The sequence below is a fragment of the Cyprinus carpio genome, chromosome A1 (assembly GCF_018340385.1).
Source record: "Cyprinus carpio isolate SPL01 chromosome A1, ASM1834038v1, whole genome shotgun sequence".
In the NCBI taxonomy this organism is placed as follows: Eukaryota; Metazoa; Chordata; class Actinopteri; order Cypriniformes; family Cyprinidae; genus Cyprinus; species Cyprinus carpio.
This window is the reverse complement of record NC_056572.1, coordinates 10,037,892-10,058,000: the sequence shown is the minus strand read 5'-3', so window position 1 is coordinate 10,058,000 and position 20,109 is coordinate 10,037,892. Positions and strand designations below refer to the sequence as shown.

The window sequence follows — 20,109 nt, the reverse complement described above, 5'->3', positions numbered from 1 at the left end:
AAAAATAAATAAAAAAAATAAATAAATCTTAGGTCGGTAAGATTTAAAAATGTTTTTGAAAGAAGTCTCTCACCAAGAATACATTTAAAATATTGAAAAATACACTAAAAAAAGTAAAATAAATTGTGAAATATTATTACAGTTTACAATAACTGTTTTCTAATTGAATATATTTTAAAAAGTGATTTATTCCTGTGATGCAAAGCTGAATTTTATGCATCATCACTCTAGTTTCAATGTCACATGATCCTTCTAGTATGCTTATTTTACTGCTCAAGAAACATTTCTTTTTATCAATGTTTAAAACAGCTGTGTTGCTTCATATGTTGGAAACCATTGATAATTTTTTTAGGATACTCATGTAATTATGTTTCAGAAATCTTTTGTAAGTATAAATGTCTTTACTGTCACTTTTGATAATGTGTCCAGTATATATATGAATAAAATACCAACACTAACCTTGTGGCAGGCCGTCCCAAACATCCAGCCAGTCATACTTGCATTCTCCTTCCCCCAAAAGCAAAGGGTCATTTTCCAGGTCAAAGGTCTGGAAGGTGAGTGTGACCTCCGTCTGAGGAGGAGGGATGATGATGAAGGAGCACTCCAAATTATGAGGGTACTTGTCAGGGAAACCAGGAGACTCGATCACTCCGGTTGGAGCACTGAAATTACGGAAACAGTGCTCAGCTCCTGCAGAACAAACAGAAACACAAGAGAAATGTGGATTAAGATAACATGACAGACTGTAATTAATTAGTGGCGCTTATATTATAGCATTAGAGCGTGAAGATTTGGATGGGAAGACAGACCCCTTTTTTTCTTCAGAAAATAAAAATCATTTCATTATATCATTTCATTATTTATAAAAAATATATATATATATAATAATATTTTTTTCATATGGGAAGCTAGTGATTATATTTTTCAATATATGTATGGCCCATGTATTGCTATATATTGATACATATGAACATCATGGGTGGAAAATTCTATTTGACATTTATAACTTTATGGATTGAGTGCTCAGTGTCTCATATTATTCAAATGAACAATTCCTAAGTATTGTTCTATATGTTGTAATGTATTAACACAATATACTAATCTGTATATTTTCAAAATACATTAAACAGTTTAATACATAAGGAAATATGTTTTCTTTGTGTAAGGGACCTTCAGCTTAAAATTATTGAATAAATTCAGTTTGTTAAATGAACATATTTGTTGTAAACGTGTGTGTTTTTGTCAAAGAGACACATTTCCCTAAGTAAGCAATTCCTCATCCACTCGTAAACCTTCCGGGATATTCTGGTGAACGTTGCTACTCTTGTTCAGCGGTGTGATATGGTGCTGTATTCTGTGCATGTGTTTACCAGACACACTCGAGCGAGAGAATGTCATAAAATGTAAGCGTGGTTACTGATTCCTGGCCACGGAGAGCTCTCGCACGCCCCTCTCCCCCTCTAATTCACATTTCAAACTGCTGTTCAACCTCTCCACTCCCCTGCTCGCGATGCCAACGTGCTTGGCACACCGTCTGAATGCAAATCGGAAGAGATGCAGCGAAAACAAGTGTAAATATGAGGCGGAGGGGAGCGAAAGAGACAAAGAGAGATTAAACAAAACAAACAAGACTAAGTGGATGGCAAAAGATGTACTCAGTTTGTAAAGTATACAGATTATGCACGGTGCTCAATTTGAGTAAATGTGCCACCCATCATGCCTTGCTCTCAAACATGGTAGAGACAAACCTATACAAGGTGCTAACAGCGTAACTGGATAAAAGATCAAGGAGGAACCAGAGCCATATTTAGGGATTAGAATACGCTACACATGAGGCTTTCATTTATGGGGTAAATATATAAATATAATATATAAATATATAAAATTATAATTTTTTATACTTCTCCAGATACAGGCAGGCCAGATTCCAGAATCAAATCACTGAGGGTGTTTCTGAAATCATTGAGGGTGCTCTAGTTTTAATGGTGGCCTACATCTATTTTGACATATTTTTGCCCTGTCCATGACATCCACATTAAATTGCCGCAGTAACTGGTCCTCTTAGCATCATGAAAAACCAAACTTATTCAAATTCCCGCAAGAAAGCCTGCAAAGAGCACTCCTTTAATAATAAATAAAAGGTGTCACTTATTTCAGTTTATCGCTATCTCATAAAGTTCTGTTATAATTGGTGAAGCTCCACACAATGCACAATGAATCTCTTATTCATGAAATCAATAGAAAATGTTGGTGATTGGCTGCATTGATTAGTGCTATAAAAACACATTGCAAATTGAAACACAAATACACATTGGAGAGTTTGGAAAATATGTTTCGACACTTTCCTATTTCTACAGCTTCAACTGATGTTCTCTTGCTTTTTTTTTTTTTCTTTCTCTCTAGTACTCCTATAGATCCGGCCCTAAAACAGTTAATTGCAAAGAAATATGTAATGAGTAAGTTTTTTGGTGTGAAAAATGATCAAAATCATAAAAATATCAAATAAAAAATTATTCAAAAAGCAACATGTCACTAGTACCCAAAACAACAGCGCGAGAGGGTGCTTACAGCGTATGAGAGAAGCTAAAAACGCTAGAAATTAAATTTAGCATTTATATACATTAAAAAACAAGCTTTATATAATTTTTACTGTTTTTAATGAAATATGAATTTTGTATAATGAGAATTAGTTTGGGTCTGCTTATTCTATTCATCAGTGTTTGAACCATTAAAGAAAAAAACACATTTTCCGTATTTCATTTCTGGTTTAAAAAATGAAAAATGAATGGATGCAAAAGTACACGAACCATCCTCTCTAGCCTGTCAGTTTATGATGTACAGAGGGAAGAAAGTCCTACAGGTTTGGAATTACATGAGGATGACATCATTTTTTGAGCAAATGATGACACGATTGTCTTTTGTTAGTAAACTGTCCCTTAAGGAGCTCTGAGACTGGCTCCAGTCTAACTCAGCCACAACAATCAGATAAAACCATTCAAAATTACTTGTGGTCTTGCACCAGTGACACCATTTAACCGACACCATTTCCTGTGTGGAGGGCAGCAAATTACCCAGAATTCTATAAAAAGAAGAGACAGGGCTTATAGGTACTTGTGGCGGCTGTCAAGAGGTCAGTGTCTCGTTGTGCCTAATGAGGAGCAGCGGACCTGTGCAACTCCAGGCCAAATGAACAGCAGGTTCCAGTGTGTTTGTGACACTCAACACACTTGTGAGTGACGGCTGGTACCGCGGTAAATGTATGTGTTGGATACACATGCTCACTTGAGCACAGACAAAAACCCCAGGAAGCCACACAAGGAGTAGGAAAGAAAGCAAAAATGACGCACACACACACACACACACACACACACACACACACACACACACACACACACAGAAAACACACATACACACAAGCCTTCCTGCTTTTCAAACGCTACCTTCGCTCTCCCACACACAGTGATGTAAATAGCACTGCTTCTGCTTGTGTGGAGGAGGGTAGCACCACACCTCCATATTACACAAAGAAAGCACTTTAATCAAGATACATTTGCATAATTTGCTGAAAATACAATGCAAAATGACTAAAAGAAGAGCATAGGGACGAATGAGGTAAGGTAAAGCCATGTTTTGTCCTTTAGGCCACAAGATTAAACAAAATAGGATATGGGTTTTTGAATGACTGATATCAATATCTAGCGATCAGGGTAAATCATATAATATATATATAATATAATTGTACTATATATATATATATATATATATATATATATATATATATAGTATAATATATATATATATATATATATATATATATATATATATATATATATATTATATATATATAAAAAATACTAATAAAAATTAGACTAATCAATTTTCTTAAATTACTAAACACTTTACTGAAAAAAAAAAAAAAAAATTGTAGTTAATCTTAATGCAAAACATTTTGGTTTTATATTTTGTGTATATGTAAGTCATGATTTATATATATGATTAGACTCATCTGTCTAAATTTGCTTTGAATTAAATTCTACCTGTGATTATGATATAGTAAATGTTCTTTGACTTATATGAAAAATCATAATTATGTATATAATTATCATATGTATATGTCATATATATTTACAATACAAAATTAATACAATTTTGAAATTATTTTCATATTATTAATATATATTGAAATAAATATGTATACTTTAAATATATTTACATATTGTTTTTAATTATATATGTATATATACTGTATCTAAACAACTAACTAAAAATAAAAGTAAAACAAAATCTAGCTACCGTGGCAAAATTTCTCATTTTCATTTAGATTAAATTCATATACTAAAATAACTAAAACTGAAATAAGAATTAATAAGGCCAAATTCCCCTACACTTACAAGAACATCTGATAGTATTACAAAGGTTTTTGAACAGTTTACTCTGATAATATGATCATGCACATTGGAGCAGTGTTTAAATAGCATGATGAACAATCTTATTTAACCAATTTATTTTTCTTTATGACAGAAAAAAACAGAAAAGAGACAGAAACATTTAAGGGGGAAAAGTATAAGGAGCAGGGTATGATACAGGCCAGGAATAAATACTGTGAGTCACATGCATAACTCACTCTGCCATTGTGTTTGGTAGAGGTTTGTGTCTGTGTTTGTGTTTGTTCTAAATAAAGTTCTTCACATAGTGGTTCTTAGTCTCCTCTAGCAATGGGTCATCCCGTCAAAGTCTGCTACTATTGCGCTTCCACTTGGCCGGCTGCCCCGCACACTCAACCCTGCCATGCATACCGCCACTGCATGAGTGTATTGTGTGTGTGTGTGTGTGTGTGTGTGTGTGTGTGTGTAAAACACAGTGACGGGGAGCATGCATGCATGAGTGCCCACCCTTACTGCTGATTAGTTCATGCTTATGAACACACCAAAAACAGACTCTTCCTCCTCCTCGGGACATGCCTCCCGCTGCGGTACAGTGTCTGTGGCCTGCCTGTCACTACAGTTGACCGTACGGTAATGGAGGAGGCGTGGCAATGAAAGGGTTAGTTGCTGGGCAGAAACTCGGGTGGCGTGAGCGCTAATGCTCAAATGTGCGAGGGATTTCCCCGTTCTGCTGCCTACTTCATTTTATTCCCTCTATCTGACCTCTCATGGGACAACAAAGTGTGTGTTCACTCACTGCATTATTCACTCGCTTTCACCAGTCAATTGAGATGACACTCTGATGACGTCTTTCATCCACGCCCAGGACTTCAATTCACAATAAAAATAACATGCATCTAACTTTTAAACTGAACGAATAAATAGAAAATTTGAATTCTACTATGTAGAGTGAATGACACTGATTTTTTAACAAATAACAATTGAAACATCTTCCCAGAAGATTGGTTATGGTTTATTATGGTCTGCTGTAGAGTTTTGTAGGATTAAACAATTTTATTAATAGATTATCTGTATTAACGATTGAAAAGCGCTGCACAGGGACTCTTATTAAGCTAGTTTAAGACTCAAATCTGCATTTGGGATCTACATTTGAGATGCAAGTAATATTGAGAACAACACTTGCATCAGTAGAGAACATGTCAAACATAGTTGAAGATGATGTTTTACAGCTGCCACCAGTTCAGTAAAGGTATCTGACACAATATCTGACACTATATAGTGGGCAAAAATGTAATTATTATAATACACTACCAATTAAAAGTTTAGGGTCATGGATTAGAGTCTCTAAAATTATGAAAAAGACAACACAAATACACAAATTATTTAACAAAAATAAATAAACAAAAATGTAAATAAAAAGTTCAAATTGTGACATAATTCTGACATAAAACATCAAAATAAGATTTTAAAAGTTATAATTAAGACTGAATAATACTAAATTATAATTTTGAGATCAAAGTTGAAATTGTTAGATACTAAATCATAATTAGATAAGGAGTCAAAATTGGGATAAAAGGCCATAATGAGATTAAAAGTTGAAAATATAAGATACTAAGTCATAATTACCAGATAAAATCAAGTTTTAAATACATAAAAAATCAAATTTATGACCTAAAAAGCATGAGATAAAAAAGTTAAAAACATTAGATGTCAGATAAAAAAATTTAAATAGTGATATACTAAGTCATAATTAGAAAAAGAGTCAAAATTTTGAGATAAATAGTCAATTTCTTCAAGGTATATAGGTGTGTGCAATATCTAAGCAAATTTGTTGCATTATTGAGATTTCAAAAATGAACATCCATCCATTTGCTATCCATTTAATCTCAATCCTAGCTAGAAGAAAGCTGTTTCTTTCCTTTGGGTTTAGCAGCTTTAAGAAGAGGTAGTTAGAGCTGAAGGTTTTAAATGGGATGTTTTATAGGAGTAGAGGAAGTGAGACTGCGAGACAGGCGGCATCTGACCAGATTCAAAGCAACTATTAAAGTGGCAGTAAATTCCACTGGCCAACCAGGATAGCCTCTAGACCACTTCTCCACCACAGGTGGGGGGCGGCACTGATGTTACCCAGAGCGACAGAGAACTATGGACCTAATCGGTTCTTCTAGCACTTTCTTAAGAGTGTGCACTCAGAAGACGGCAGCATTGGTGGGCCTGAAGGCTGCTTGGCAGGAAGTCTTCCGCAGTAACCCTGGCAACAGCATTACAGTCATGTGACTGGGGCAGGAGGGGTTGTTGTGTTGCACATGCCACTGAGGGTAACAATCTGGAATGACTAAACTGGGGCAGAGAAACAGGGCAGCAAAAGGGACGGGGAGCAGAAGAACAGGGGGTTTTAGGGATTGATGGGTTTTGACAGACCCATTAGGTCATACATGACCATTCAAAGGTCAAAGTTTAAAACAACTTTGCAGAAAGATTCAAACTTGAGCCGTATATATAGAGGGGTAGTTCACTTAAAAATTTAAATTCTGTCGTCATTTACTCACCCTCATGTTGTTCAATGCCTGTGTCAATTTAAGTAATTTTAGTACTTAAAATTACTCAGTACTTAAAGTTGACCTCCTGCAACCTTTAATTTTGTATTTGTAAAGTTAAGTTAATTTATTTATTTAGCACATTTTAAAGTTTTTTTTCATCAAATATTTATATTTTATTTCAGCTTTATTTTAATAAAAAAATATTTATTATTATTATTATTATTATTATTATTATTTTAGCTTCAGTTAGCAATAACAATGATTTATTGTCAATACAATGAACGTTTTTTTTATATATATATATATATATTTCATTTTATTTTATTATTAAATATGTTTAGTTTAGTTTAGTTTAGTTTAGTTTACTTTTTTGTTTTGTTTTGTTTTGTTTTGTTTTGTTTTGTTTTGTTTTGTTTTGCTTTGCTTTGCTTTGCTTTGCTTTGCTTTGTTTTGCTTTGCTTTGCTTTGTTTTGTTTTGGTTTGGTTTGGTTGATAATAATAACATTGTTTTATCAATGGCTTCAGTGTTATTTTGGACCCCGCTGACTTCCATTATACTATATAGACAAAACCAGTTAAACCAATTCTATGAAATATATTTTGTGTTCCTCAGAAGAAGAAAAAAAGCCATACAGGTATGCAGCAAAATGAGGGTGAGTGAGTGATGCAAGAATTTTTATTTTTGGATGAACTATCCCTTTAATGGCTTCTACACATGCTGAATTCAGACAATGCTGTGAATCCAATCATATCAATGTGTCAGGAGCACCACAAAGGCTTATTCCCAGTCCATTTATATTCCCACCTGATTCCCAGCTCCTTCCATACCCTCAAAACATGGTTTACTCATTCCTATCTCGCAAAAACTCCTTCGAAGTGTGTAACCACTAATCGTTACAGCTGAAAAAACTACAGTGCTACTAGAGCATTAACAAATTACAACAATGCGCAGAGCATGAGCTGAATTTTATGAATGACAGGTGCTGAGATTTTGCAGATGTCTGTGGAGATTCTGTCCATGACCAAGCAAAGCATGAGCTAATCCACTTGGAACTGTGTTTTGTAAACTTTTTGAAGGTGCCTTATCAGCACTGTTAAATTTTGAAGGTTTCGAACATGTTGTTGCTCTAAGCCAAACAAACGGGAAAAGGCCAGAAAAAAACAAAATCAAGGAGCGTTAGTCAGCCATAATGGCCCTAAGAGATCATCTACATAACAGATTCGATGTTACCCGAGGGTCAGCCAGAGACCAGTGTGGGATTTCTGCATGAATATAAATGAGGGTTTGATGTTCTCGCTCCCAGTGCTGGATAAGAGAACATACATCGGAGGAAAGTGTTCACCAGAGATCATTATCTCTGCGACGCCTCTCCATATAAACAGACATAAACACTTAGACTCACCCACACTACCACTTTCCCACAATTCAAGTGATTGGAGCAGTTTGTGTAAACAACAGGTCCCTCAAAAAATATTTTATTTTATTTATTTATTTTATTGTTGTTGTTGTTTGTAATTTCTCATTTTTGGCAGTCTTTATAACTTTCAAAACCTGTAAAAACAGACTTTCTAAACTACTCTCAAGACCTGGAATTTGGAAAAAATAAACAACCATTATTCTGTGGCACATGAAAACGCAACAGTTAGTCATTTGTCTTTATCATGGAAAGAAGTGTTTGGAAAACATGAGGATCTTACGCACATAGACTAATGCTGTCTTCATGTCCTCCTCCTCGGATGTTCCTAATGAGTTTGAAAATCATAATTATGACATTATGTGTGCTCAGGGGATTTTGGTCAGAATAAAATGGACATATTTCATAATTCTTCTCTTTTCACTCCCCTGTAACACACAGGAAGCTTTATAGCACTAGAGCAACAAAATATCAAAGGATGTGCATTAGGTGTGTATTTAATGCTTTATCTCTGCATTTTATCATTGTTGCGATGCAACAGAGAATTATGGGAACATAAAATAAATTCATAGAAATTTCAAACAAATAAATAAAACAAGTTGGTCATTGGTTCTGATAATAAGTACTGCATATTATAATAAATGTAATAATATTTACATAAATCTATTAAATATATTGAAACACAAATAAATGAAATAGCATTTGTTATTTTGGCTAATATTTAATTTATAAAAAAACAACATTAATAATATATTTCACATAATTATTTTTTATAAAAAATATTTATGTATATTTTTAATATTGTATAAATATATGAAATTTATTTTATATATATATATAAATTTAATTAAATAAATAATATTGTGTGTGTTAAATTTTAATTTATATATGACATTTATAATATATATATATATATATATATATATATATATATATATACTATATATATATATAATTTTAATGAAATAATTAAATATTGTGTGTATGTGTTAAATTTAATTTATAAACAGATAAGATCTGTATATAAGTCTACATAATAAACATATAAATAATAAAAATATAAAAATGGCTAATTACAGACAAGTGATCAGAAAAACATTTACAAGACAGATACATATGCTCTCCACTCCATCTCTGCTCCACCCACACATGGCTATATTAGCATCCCAAAAGAGAAAAAGCATATCATACCTTTATTAAAAGATGTTCTTGGGCTGTCTCTGGTTAGTGTAAAATGAGATTGTGGGCTTATCACGTGAGTCATACTACTAGAGTTAGCAACTGGTAACAGTACCTGAGGGCAATGGTGATGATTTCAGCAATTACTGAGGTGAGGTGAAGGCTTAGAGATAGAATAACTCTGTTTTCCCCATCAGCCATAATGAAGCCAGGGTGCTTATGTTACCAGTCTAATCATCATAATGTTGCAAAACAACATTAATTGCTGCACTCCCACGAGTGGATGGCCAGTGCAATGTTCTTGAAGGAATGCAGTACTGCTAGTTAATGGTGTTTGCCAAGACAAATATCACTATTACTATTGCTTATAATTAGCTGAGCCGTATCTACAGACCACAATATCAGAGAGAAATAGGGGTGGCCTCTTTTGACTTAAGCCTGTAAAATATACCTAGCAACCACCCCATAAATGTAATTAAAATATAATAGTAATATATAATAATATTAAACATACATGCATATATAAGCAAATGTATATAATAATAATAATAATAATAATAATAATAATAATAATAATAATAATAATAATAATAATAATAATAATAATAATAATAATAATAGAGATTTGATCTCTTTTGACTTTAAAAAAAAAAAATAACAAAATTAAATGAAAAATACCTAGCAACTACTCCACATCCACATATCAACTCTCTGGCAACCACCCAGAACAACTTTTGCATGAACAAACAGGCCTAATATTTTCAAAACATATACAAAAAAGGTTTTCTGACGTCTTGCAAGCATGCCCTGTACTAGTACAGTAAAATCCCTACAGATGGCTCTAAATGGCTCCAAAGTTCATGCACAAATTGCCAATGCACTCCAAACTTTAATTCCCCAAAGACGAGAGATCAGAGTCCAATTAAGAGGTCATTCCTGGCATGCTCGCGGAAGGATGAAAAGAGTTAAGCGTCACCCCCTCCCCGCCTTTCCTCTAAACTCAGTTTATTTTCTTTTCTTTTCTCCCTTGATGTTTAATTGGTCTGGGAGCGTTTCGGAAACTTTTAGGGAACATTTAAAAAACAGCAGCGTGTCTGACGGCCTTGCAGCAGGACGGAGGAGCTGCGACCTTCTGGAACCACGAGTTAAAGGTTATAGGAGGTCATTCCGCTAACGAGATTAACAGTGTAACAAGAGCGCCTCCAAAATCAACCTGAGCCACTCGTGACCCTCAAAAACCAGCCTGCCTCAATCAACCAACAATCAAAATTTGAGACTGAGTGAGAGTTCACACATAAACACCCCGACCACTGAGTGACAAAAGAAAACAGCTAAAGAAAATGTGCTCCTTGTGTCCACATCTGGAGAAACAATGACCAAAAAAAAACATTTTTTAAAAGCAGCTTTTCACAGATTATGTGAAGTGTTTCAAGTATTTCTTAAGAAATACTGCCATGCTGAATGGATAAACATGATTCATTTATTTTTCGAAATGCAGAATCCTAATATTTGCATAAATCTATTTATAAATCTATTTGTAATTAGTATAAAAAAACATTCTTAACTTAAAATTAAAAAAGACTTATGCTTATATATATATATTGTGACGCGTGTCCCGAGCTCTCATCAGTGTCGCCCTGGAAACTGAGCAGGCACACCTGCACCTGCTCACCACGGGCTGAGTGGCCACACCTGCGCCCCATCAAACGCTGCTCTCATTAACCCGGCAAGCGAACACAGAGGTGAGAGATGTCTCCGCAAGACTCGGCTAACCCTTTCTTTCATTGTGCCCGCAGAGAGCAGCGTGTGACCGCCAGCCCCAACACCCACGGGAAAGCACGGACCCACACTGCACCAGCGCACCCCTTTTACGAGGAAGCCGAGCACCGAGCACCAAGCCACCTCACGCCAACGCCATTTCACTACCCGGACCTCTAATAAAATCCACCCTTCGGGGAACTTACCCTTCATCCTCGAGTCGTGTCCTCCTTCACCCCGCCACAATATATATATATATATATAAGCTTGTAAAGCCTGTAAATATATATATATATATATATATATATATATATATATATATATATATATATATATATATATATAATTTTTTTTTTTTTTTTTTTTAATTATAAAATTACGCTGTATTAATATAATATATGGGAAATATTTTATATAATATACAATTTCAGAAAATAATTTTAAGCAAAATAAAAACATATGAAAAGTGGCTGATTTTGCAGTGCAGCACAACTACAATTAAAATTGTGGTGTCTGTCAAGTGAATGTGAATTATGATGCACTCTCCATTGATTATGATAGCAGCAATCTTATGAAAGGACTTATAGGATGAGAATGATTGAGCTGTTCCCTTGGAAAAAAACTGTTCCTCCAAATGTCTGTTTCCTTAACCACATGGCAGCAGTGGGATTGAGCTCGCTCACCAGTCTTGTAGATCTCGTAGCGCAGGGAGAAACCGGCACCCTGGTGCGCATAATCAGAGACAAACTTGATGTGAATGACGGGACCCGAGGAAATTATGGCAGGAGGTGCGATGTTACTGCAGTGCCTCCCCAGCAGGTCCGCGGACTCAGAATTCCCATCTCGAATCTCTATGAAGTCATACCTAAAAACAAAAAACAGTACATGCTTAAATTTCTAAGATTCTTTCGCAGAGGCAATATTGTAGCCTATGAGGTTTATCCGAGGCGCGATCATTGCTGGTTGAAAACTTTACCCATGGGGAAGTCGTGGCCTAATGGTTAGAGAGTCGGACTCCCAATCGAAGGGTTGTGAGTTCGAGTCTCGGGCCGGCAGGAATTGTGGGTGGGGGGAGTGAATGTACAGCGCTCTCTCCACCCTCAATACCACGACTTAGGTGCCCTTGAGCAAGGCACTGAACCCCAACTGCTCTCCCCGGGCGCCGCAGCATAAATGGCTGCCCACTGCTCCGGGTGTGTGTTCACAGTGTTGTGTGTGTTTCACTGCTCTGTGTGTGTGCACTTCGGATGGGTTAAATGCAGAGCACAAATTCTGAGTATGGGTCACCATACTTGGCTGAATGTCACGTCACTTTCACTTTCACTTTTCACTTTCAAATGCTATTTTCGGATTTGTTTGTATGGAATACATGCAAAATGCCAAATTCTGCAAAAGGGTTATTATAGTTCACTAAATCTAACTAACATTAAAAACATAAAAAAAAATCTTTACTTAAAATTAAATAAGCATTAATTGAAATAAAATAAAATATAGAAAACCTTTCATTTCAGATAGCTTCCAAGGTAATATTTCTCATTTTAATTTAGTTGATATACTAAAATAACTCAAACTAAAACTGAAATAAATTTTTAATATATACCTATAGTCTATTTTTATTTCTCCCTAATATGAAATATTTTTCTTGAATTATTGACATCAGATAAAGTATATATTTTAACAAAACATATGAGCACTAAAAATGTTCCTCTGGGAAAGACAAACATTAAGAACACAAGGAAGTGCAATGGAATATCTTCTGCATCAATGAGTAACTGTGAAGGAACCGCTAGGAGTCATTTTAATTTGAGCTGGGGTGACCTTTGACCCTGCGTGGACTGCTGCCTTATCACAACAAACACACATTTTTTCATGTCACTTTAGAGACAGACTGAAGGAGCTGAGACAATGACCACCTGTCCGGCCAAAATAATCCCTTAATGTGTGTTGCCCTCTTTTGCCAAAACACTTCACACACAATGTCTAAATGAGGCAAAAGACTCCCAAAAATCCAGCCGACTTTCTGCATGAGTGCTTCCTTATAATAAATCTGGCCATAGAGATGCATGAGTCAGTCTTCTTCTCACACCTTAGGAATGCTCGCCCCATTTAACCCCTAAACAAGATTCCTGAAAACACACGCCATCCTTCCCAACCTAACTATTCCAGAGCACAACATGGTGACCACTACTATGAAAATGAATCTATGCAGTTTAAAACCAACTTAGTGCTTCAAATTGCTGCAAGTTTAGTTTTAACTTAGTGTTGCATTCTTGAAAATAAAAAATGAATGTAATCTACGAAGATATTGTACAGCCTGATGCCAGGGGAATCCATTAAATGATTCTTTTGAATTCTATAAAATGATTCAGTTTAACTGATTCACTAAGAATTTGTAGAACTGGACTGTAAGCAATGACTTTAAACAAAGTTGCACTGGGACTTATATATAGGACATTATATTATATTATATTATATTATATTATATTATATTATATTATATTATATTATATTATATTATATTATATTAGTTAATTATATTGTATTGTATTGTATTGTATTGTATTGTATTGTATTGTATTATATATTTTATTATTTTTTTAAGTGTTTAATCTGTGCAAAGATGGACAGGAAAAGTGGCTGAAGTTGCCAAGCAAGTCAAAGATTAAAAATCTGCCGTTTCTGTCAGTTGAGGATAGAACGTCAAGAAAAGAGTCAGTGAATCAGATTCACAGAACTTAACTGTGTGGATGAACTGATTAAGTAAATGAGCAGCCTTCATAATGTTACTTGTAATTCTTTAGTTCTTTAGAAATCCACCATTGCAATAGTGCTTTAAAGTAGTCAAAAACTAAAACATTGATATGAAAAACCTGGAACGCCAAGAACTTTTGGAGTCTCCAAAGAATTGCGGAGATACTCATAAACATATTGATGTCAATGAATGTGTCTAAGCTTTCCCTACAAAACCAGAATAGAATGAAGACATGACGTTTTGCCTTTTTTAACTTTTCCTTCCCGGTTGGCACTGAAGTATCCCTGGTTGAGCCGCATAACTGCTGGCTCCACGTCACTCAGGGAGTGTGTACATGTTTTTCTCGCCCGATGGGGACTTAAACCTGAATGCACTGACTCATGGGGACTCGTGTCACCGTTGGGACCTAAAGTGAGGTAATTTAAAAATGCAGAAAGTTTACTGTGAGGGGTAGGTTTAGGTGTAGGGTTGGTGTAGGGCGATAGAATATGCAGTTTGTACAGTATAAAAACCATTACGCCTATGGAGAGTCCCCGCAAGGATAGTGAACCAGACATGATTGTGTGTGTGTGTGTGTGTGTGTGTGTGTGTGTGTGTGTGTGTGTGTGTGTGTGTGTGTGTGTGTGTGTGTGTGTGTGTGTGTGTGCGTGTGCGTGTGAAAACCTGACACGGCCCCGGGCCCCTCAGAATGACATAAATAGGCAGGTGTCTCTGACTCTTCATTGCTCTGGACCCCCCGGCCGACCGCACACTTGGAGACTTCAGGTACAGCAGTGTATATTTAGACCTGAGACATCTACATACACATTCACAAACATACATGCATATCCATGTACAGCATATGACATCCTTCTAATGCATAAGAAATGTACAATAGTTTTATAATCTATACATGTCAAAGACAATGGTCTGAACAATACATCAAAATAAAAATGGAACATAACTGTATCAAAAACTTTTATTCAGTGCCACACACATACATGAGGACATATTAATTATTATTTTTTTTTTTTTAATATATAAATCTAATTACAACTACTAACAACTAACTCTAATCTTACCCCTACACCTCAAACAAAAGCTTGGCATTATTAGGTGGAAAAAAAAAATATTATTTTCCTCATTTATGAATCATTTTAACTTTGACAACAGCCCTAGAATTAGAATAATTAATAACATGATATCTCAAAATTTTTATTATTTTTTAGCGAAGAAAAACATTATTTACTTTTTTTTTTTTTTACATTTAGAGAACACTCCTAGACTATGAAAAATAGGTTAAAAAAGATACTCAATACTTTTTAGCATTTTGATGATATGTTTTCCACATAGTTTTCACTAAATTATCACAAGCAAGAATATTTTACTATTTTAATTTATATGCACCAATAAACAGTAAAATATAAACAGCAATAAAATCAACATATACTGTATTTTTACTAAATTATTTAAATATATTTAAAAAATTATAATAATGTAGACCTCTGTGGACATTTTTAATAGATGGCAGGAACAAATCAGAGTTTTAAATCAATCATGAATTCACTGAAACTGAACTGATAATTGAACATTTGTTACTGAAGTTTCAATCACAGACATTAGTTATGGGAAAAGGGGGAAAAGAAATCATAAAATTAGACACCAATTAATGACACCAAATCATCACTGTATTCACAATGTTTTAAATATATTGTGAATATTCAATATACTTTTAAGGACAATTTTATTCCCAAAGTATAGCTACGTTATGAACTGTACTGTAGGTAAAACCACACCCACACACAAACTCTCACTCATTTTCTTTTTGTGTCCATCTTACCTCAAACACTAGAAAAGCTGGGATGAAGGCTTGTAACTGTGTGCAAATGTAATTAGGTTGTGATTGATTTTGCAGGGGCTCTTGGCTCCTGGATTAGCAGTGACAAGTGTGTGTGTCAAATATGGATATTGACCATCTCTAGAAGCCTCCACATGGCTCCGGTGCATTTCGAGACGCGCTTGAGAGTGGAAACAAACCAGGAAGCCCATTGATCAACAGCCGGATCACTTATTTACCTCACAAAAAAATGTTTGTATCAATTTCACAGCACTTTTGACTGAACGCAAGAAGCTTTTTCTCATTATCACAGCAATATAATGTTTTATAGGTGTCAAGCTCAAATTGTGGTGCAACAGAGCTGCGATTATGCATGCTAATTATGCACAATTCAATGGTTATTCAGGTGTTACATGCGGTGATGAAAACTCTCCAGACAGTGGTATGTTTGTAAATGTGCTTGACACGAGGAGGGCAAAGGCCCTATGTCCCTGTCTCATGTTCAGACATGTCTTCCTCTCCAATCTCACTTTCTGTCTCCTCTCCCCTCCAGCCTCTTCACTGCTAATTGCTTTTCACACCTACGGTGTTTTTCAAGCATTTTTTCAGGCCTACACAGTTCCCCGAGGTGTCACTAGCTGCCCTAAAGAGCAGTTTGTCTGGAGAAAGAGACAGACAGACAGATACACAGGGGTACGGGTGCTACTATCCTTGTTTGTCTTATGCATACAGTAATAAATCGTGTTTGTTTCTTGCCCATGTTCAAATGAAAAGAGATGTGTTGTGGTGACACTGGGTGTAACATAAGCCTGGACCCCATTAATCTCTGAACTGCCTGAAACCAACTACCTACACAATTAACAACACTGTAGCATGTGTTTTTTAATCATAAGACCCTCTAGTTCGCTAAACATCACTGTTGAATCTTATATTTGGCTAATGTGCACTTAAATTACAATGGATGCATAAAAATATATGAGAGTAATTTCATGCATTGTGGACACTGCTATAATAACGTGCTCTTCTATTCACCTTATAGCACCATATAAGTAACTAATGGTACCCTGGTGCGGTATACAAAAGGAAATCAAAGTACCACAGTACTACCATTTTATGCCATCACTGAACCATGATACTGCTACAGTACTTCATCAAGTGTCAAATACAATATAATATAATTGAATTGAATTTATTTGAATATAACTGAATAAAATCAAGTACTGTATGCCACTTAAAAATCATAGTAATCAACTGATACCATGCAATATGTATGTGCCATGGTATTACCAAATATATATATATATATATATAATACCATGTTCTTGGACACCTCCAGAATAATAATACCGGTACTGTAGTATTCTTAAAAGTACCTTACACCAGTGCTTCTCAAACCTGTCCTGGGGATCCCCAAACATATTTAGCATATTTTGTATGTCTCCCTCATTTAACACATCTGATTCAATTCATCAGCTCAATAGTTGAGTCTGCCAGACTTGAACTGGGAGTGGCCCATGAGGGATACATACAAAATGTGTAGTGGATGAGAGTCCACAGGATAGGTTTCAGAAGCACTGCCTTACCCTACCATTTAAGTACAGAATAAACCAATCAATCAATCACATTTTTGTACAATAAAATTTTCTCTAAAAAAAAAAAAAAAAAAAAAAAAACATACCATCTGCTTCTGGCTAGCAATAGCAAGCAGAAAATTAGGTCTGTAACTCAAACAGTATAGCATCATAGTGCTAGCAATGCCAGTGTAATGGGTTTAATTCCCAGAGAAAGCAAGAATTGATATATATATATATACATATATATATACAGTATATCAAAGTGTAGCTTCCACCTGACCAAAGTGTAGCTTCCTTGCTGAATCCTGGAAACAAAACTTAGCTGAAATCAAACAGCAATTATGGTGCGTGACATATCTTTTTTATTCTATGAAGATATCCTGTTGCTCTATCTTTCTCAAACTCATCTCAATGGCTTTTTCAGAATATAATTCAGTCTGACACACAATCGCATTGGCTTTTCAATATCAAATAACACAATGGCTGCTCATTTGAATTCTGCCATGCTTTTAGGCCAGCAGCCGCAGGACGTGCTCCAGGATGGCTCGTCAATCGGCCAAGACACTAAAATTGAAATTAAATAATGCTGAGAGTCTGCATGGAAAGCCGCACGCTCGGCCCCTGGGGGGGCAGCCTAATAAGCTGTAAGTGCCTGTGAAATATTAAATAGATGCCGGGGAGGGTTCCCGAGGGGAAGGGAGGGTTGCCATATACAATCCGGTCGGGAAACAAATAGCATTGCTGTCCGATACAGCGCTGACATTTACAGATGACTGGGCTAGACCGCAGGAGCCTGAGGCTTTCATAAACAACACTAAAACTGGCTTTAAAGCCACCTTTTTTTTTTCTTTTTTTTTTTTTACTCACACCTTTAGGAAAGAGAATTTTCTAGCCTTCCAAAACTCAGCTTTTTTCCATCAAAACGTGCCATCTCCCAATTCCCATTATGTTGCCATTGAAAGCCTTAGGCCTTATCAGAATGCATTAGGTCCTTTTTTCCATCAAGGATATTAAAACATTTTCTGGGAAAATTGGCTTCTTGGGGTAAAGAGAGACTTTTTTAAATCTTTGAATTCCCAAATGTGTCACTTTATACTACTCCAGACTGATTGGAAAAAAATTTTTTTTTTGTTATTTTTTTTTTTGAGCTATCAATATCTTGATACACTCTGGGGTTGCTGATATATTTCCAATGCCCTAAAAAAAAATCACTGAAACCGCTGTGTCCTAAAAAACCATTATTGACCTATTTGAATAATTATCAAGCATGCGAAATCCTCAACCATTTAGAATCATCGACCACATATCCAGAAAATTGATTAAACGCCAGTTAGTGAACAAAGGAATAATGTATGTACTTGCCAATAATGCTGACGAATATATAGTTGCATTTCTAATTAAGCTGTAGTTTGAATTGAACTGATATGCAGTCACAGGTTTATGTACATTAGGCATTTTATGACTTAAATTGTGCTGAATATCACCCAGTCAGACTGTAGGAGCTGGAAACAATTCATAAGGTTTGTTGAGCAATTACTGATCTAAGAATAACCATTATTATAACTGTTTAATGTAACTGTGGTATTTTTATTTATGTGATGCTCATTTTGTACACATGACCCCTGTGGCCTTTGGTCTGCTGGTCTGTCCCCTTCTTGACCATGACCTCTCTCTTTTGAATGTGCTGGGTCCATTGATTCTTCATTAAGGGCAAAGGACATACATTGATCTTTGTCCCTGAGGAAAAGTGGAAATAGGGTGATATCATGCTTGTAGTTCAGAAACGCTGATGCTGTTCAATAGCTTAGCACCTCAACATCTGCAGATAGCGCTGCATAGTAAACGCGAGAACTTTCATCACTTGAGTAGAGCGCAGACTCCCTTGAGTGATGCAGACTTCATCGCACACATCTGTCTCATTCTTACCAGTAATTCTTCTAGATTCCCTCCTCAGCCCAAACAACTGTCTCTCTGTCAATACTTTGTGTCTGAGAGGAGAATCTCAATCAGATCTGGTTTCGACTTAAGCCCTTTCCACTGTAGTACAACATTTAAATCCTTCTACAACAATTTACTTCTTCCTCTGTATGCATTATGTGAACTCAGTATTTAGCATTCAGAAGGAACTTGTCGTTTGCATATAGAGTAATGTGTTAGGGCAAGAAAATATAATGGGGATCTATTTGGAGAATGGTAATGAGGCAAATTGGGTAGAGACCTGAAGGAATGAACTGAAAAAAAATCACTTCATAGAAGAGAGCGCCGGACAGACAGACAGATGGATAGAAAGTGCAAAAGAGAGAGATTTCTTCTCACCTCACCACCCCTTTTCTTTCTTTCATCTCAAAGGAGAATAGTATCACATTAAAGATATGGCCAGATATTTCATTTTGCCATTTTTATTGCATCTATCTCAGATCAATCTGCTCACAGCCCTCCAGGTAAAAGCCATCTGGCTTTGCTTCTGGAATAAAAATTCCCTGCTGATAAAAATTCCCTGTCATTGATACCACACCTATCCTAACTACATCATGTGAGCCACAAGATGCTTTTTAGAAGCACTTTAGTTAGTATGGTTTAGGGCACAAGAAGCTGCTTTGACCTTGTCTAGGGTAAATTGTGCAAGCTAAGCGAAACCGAGGCAGCTCCTCCGGGTAACAGAGCCAGCACTCATAAGCACAAGGTGAATT

General features: G+C 35.5%; 1 protein-coding gene and 1 pseudogene across 3 annotated transcripts in view; one reads left to right on the top strand and one right to left on the bottom strand.

Moving 5' to 3' along the window:
- LOC109049467 (neuropilin-2-like) overlaps positions 1 to 20,109 on the bottom strand; it is a 68,957-nt gene that overhangs the window by 34,888 nt on the left and 13,960 nt on the right. For all 3 annotated transcript variants that reach the window (XM_042743076.1, XM_042743114.1, XM_042743037.1), the window contains exons 3-4: positions 11,961 to 12,142; positions 460 to 690 (exon numbers count right to left, since the gene is read on the bottom strand). In XM_042743076.1, the coding sequence (XP_042599010.1) occupies positions 460 to 690; positions 11,961 to 12,142 (413 nt within the window). The remainder of the gene's footprint in view (positions 1 to 459; positions 691 to 11,960; positions 12,143 to 20,109) is intronic.
- On the top strand, positions 12,180 to 12,260 carry LOC122146783 (annotated as a pseudogene).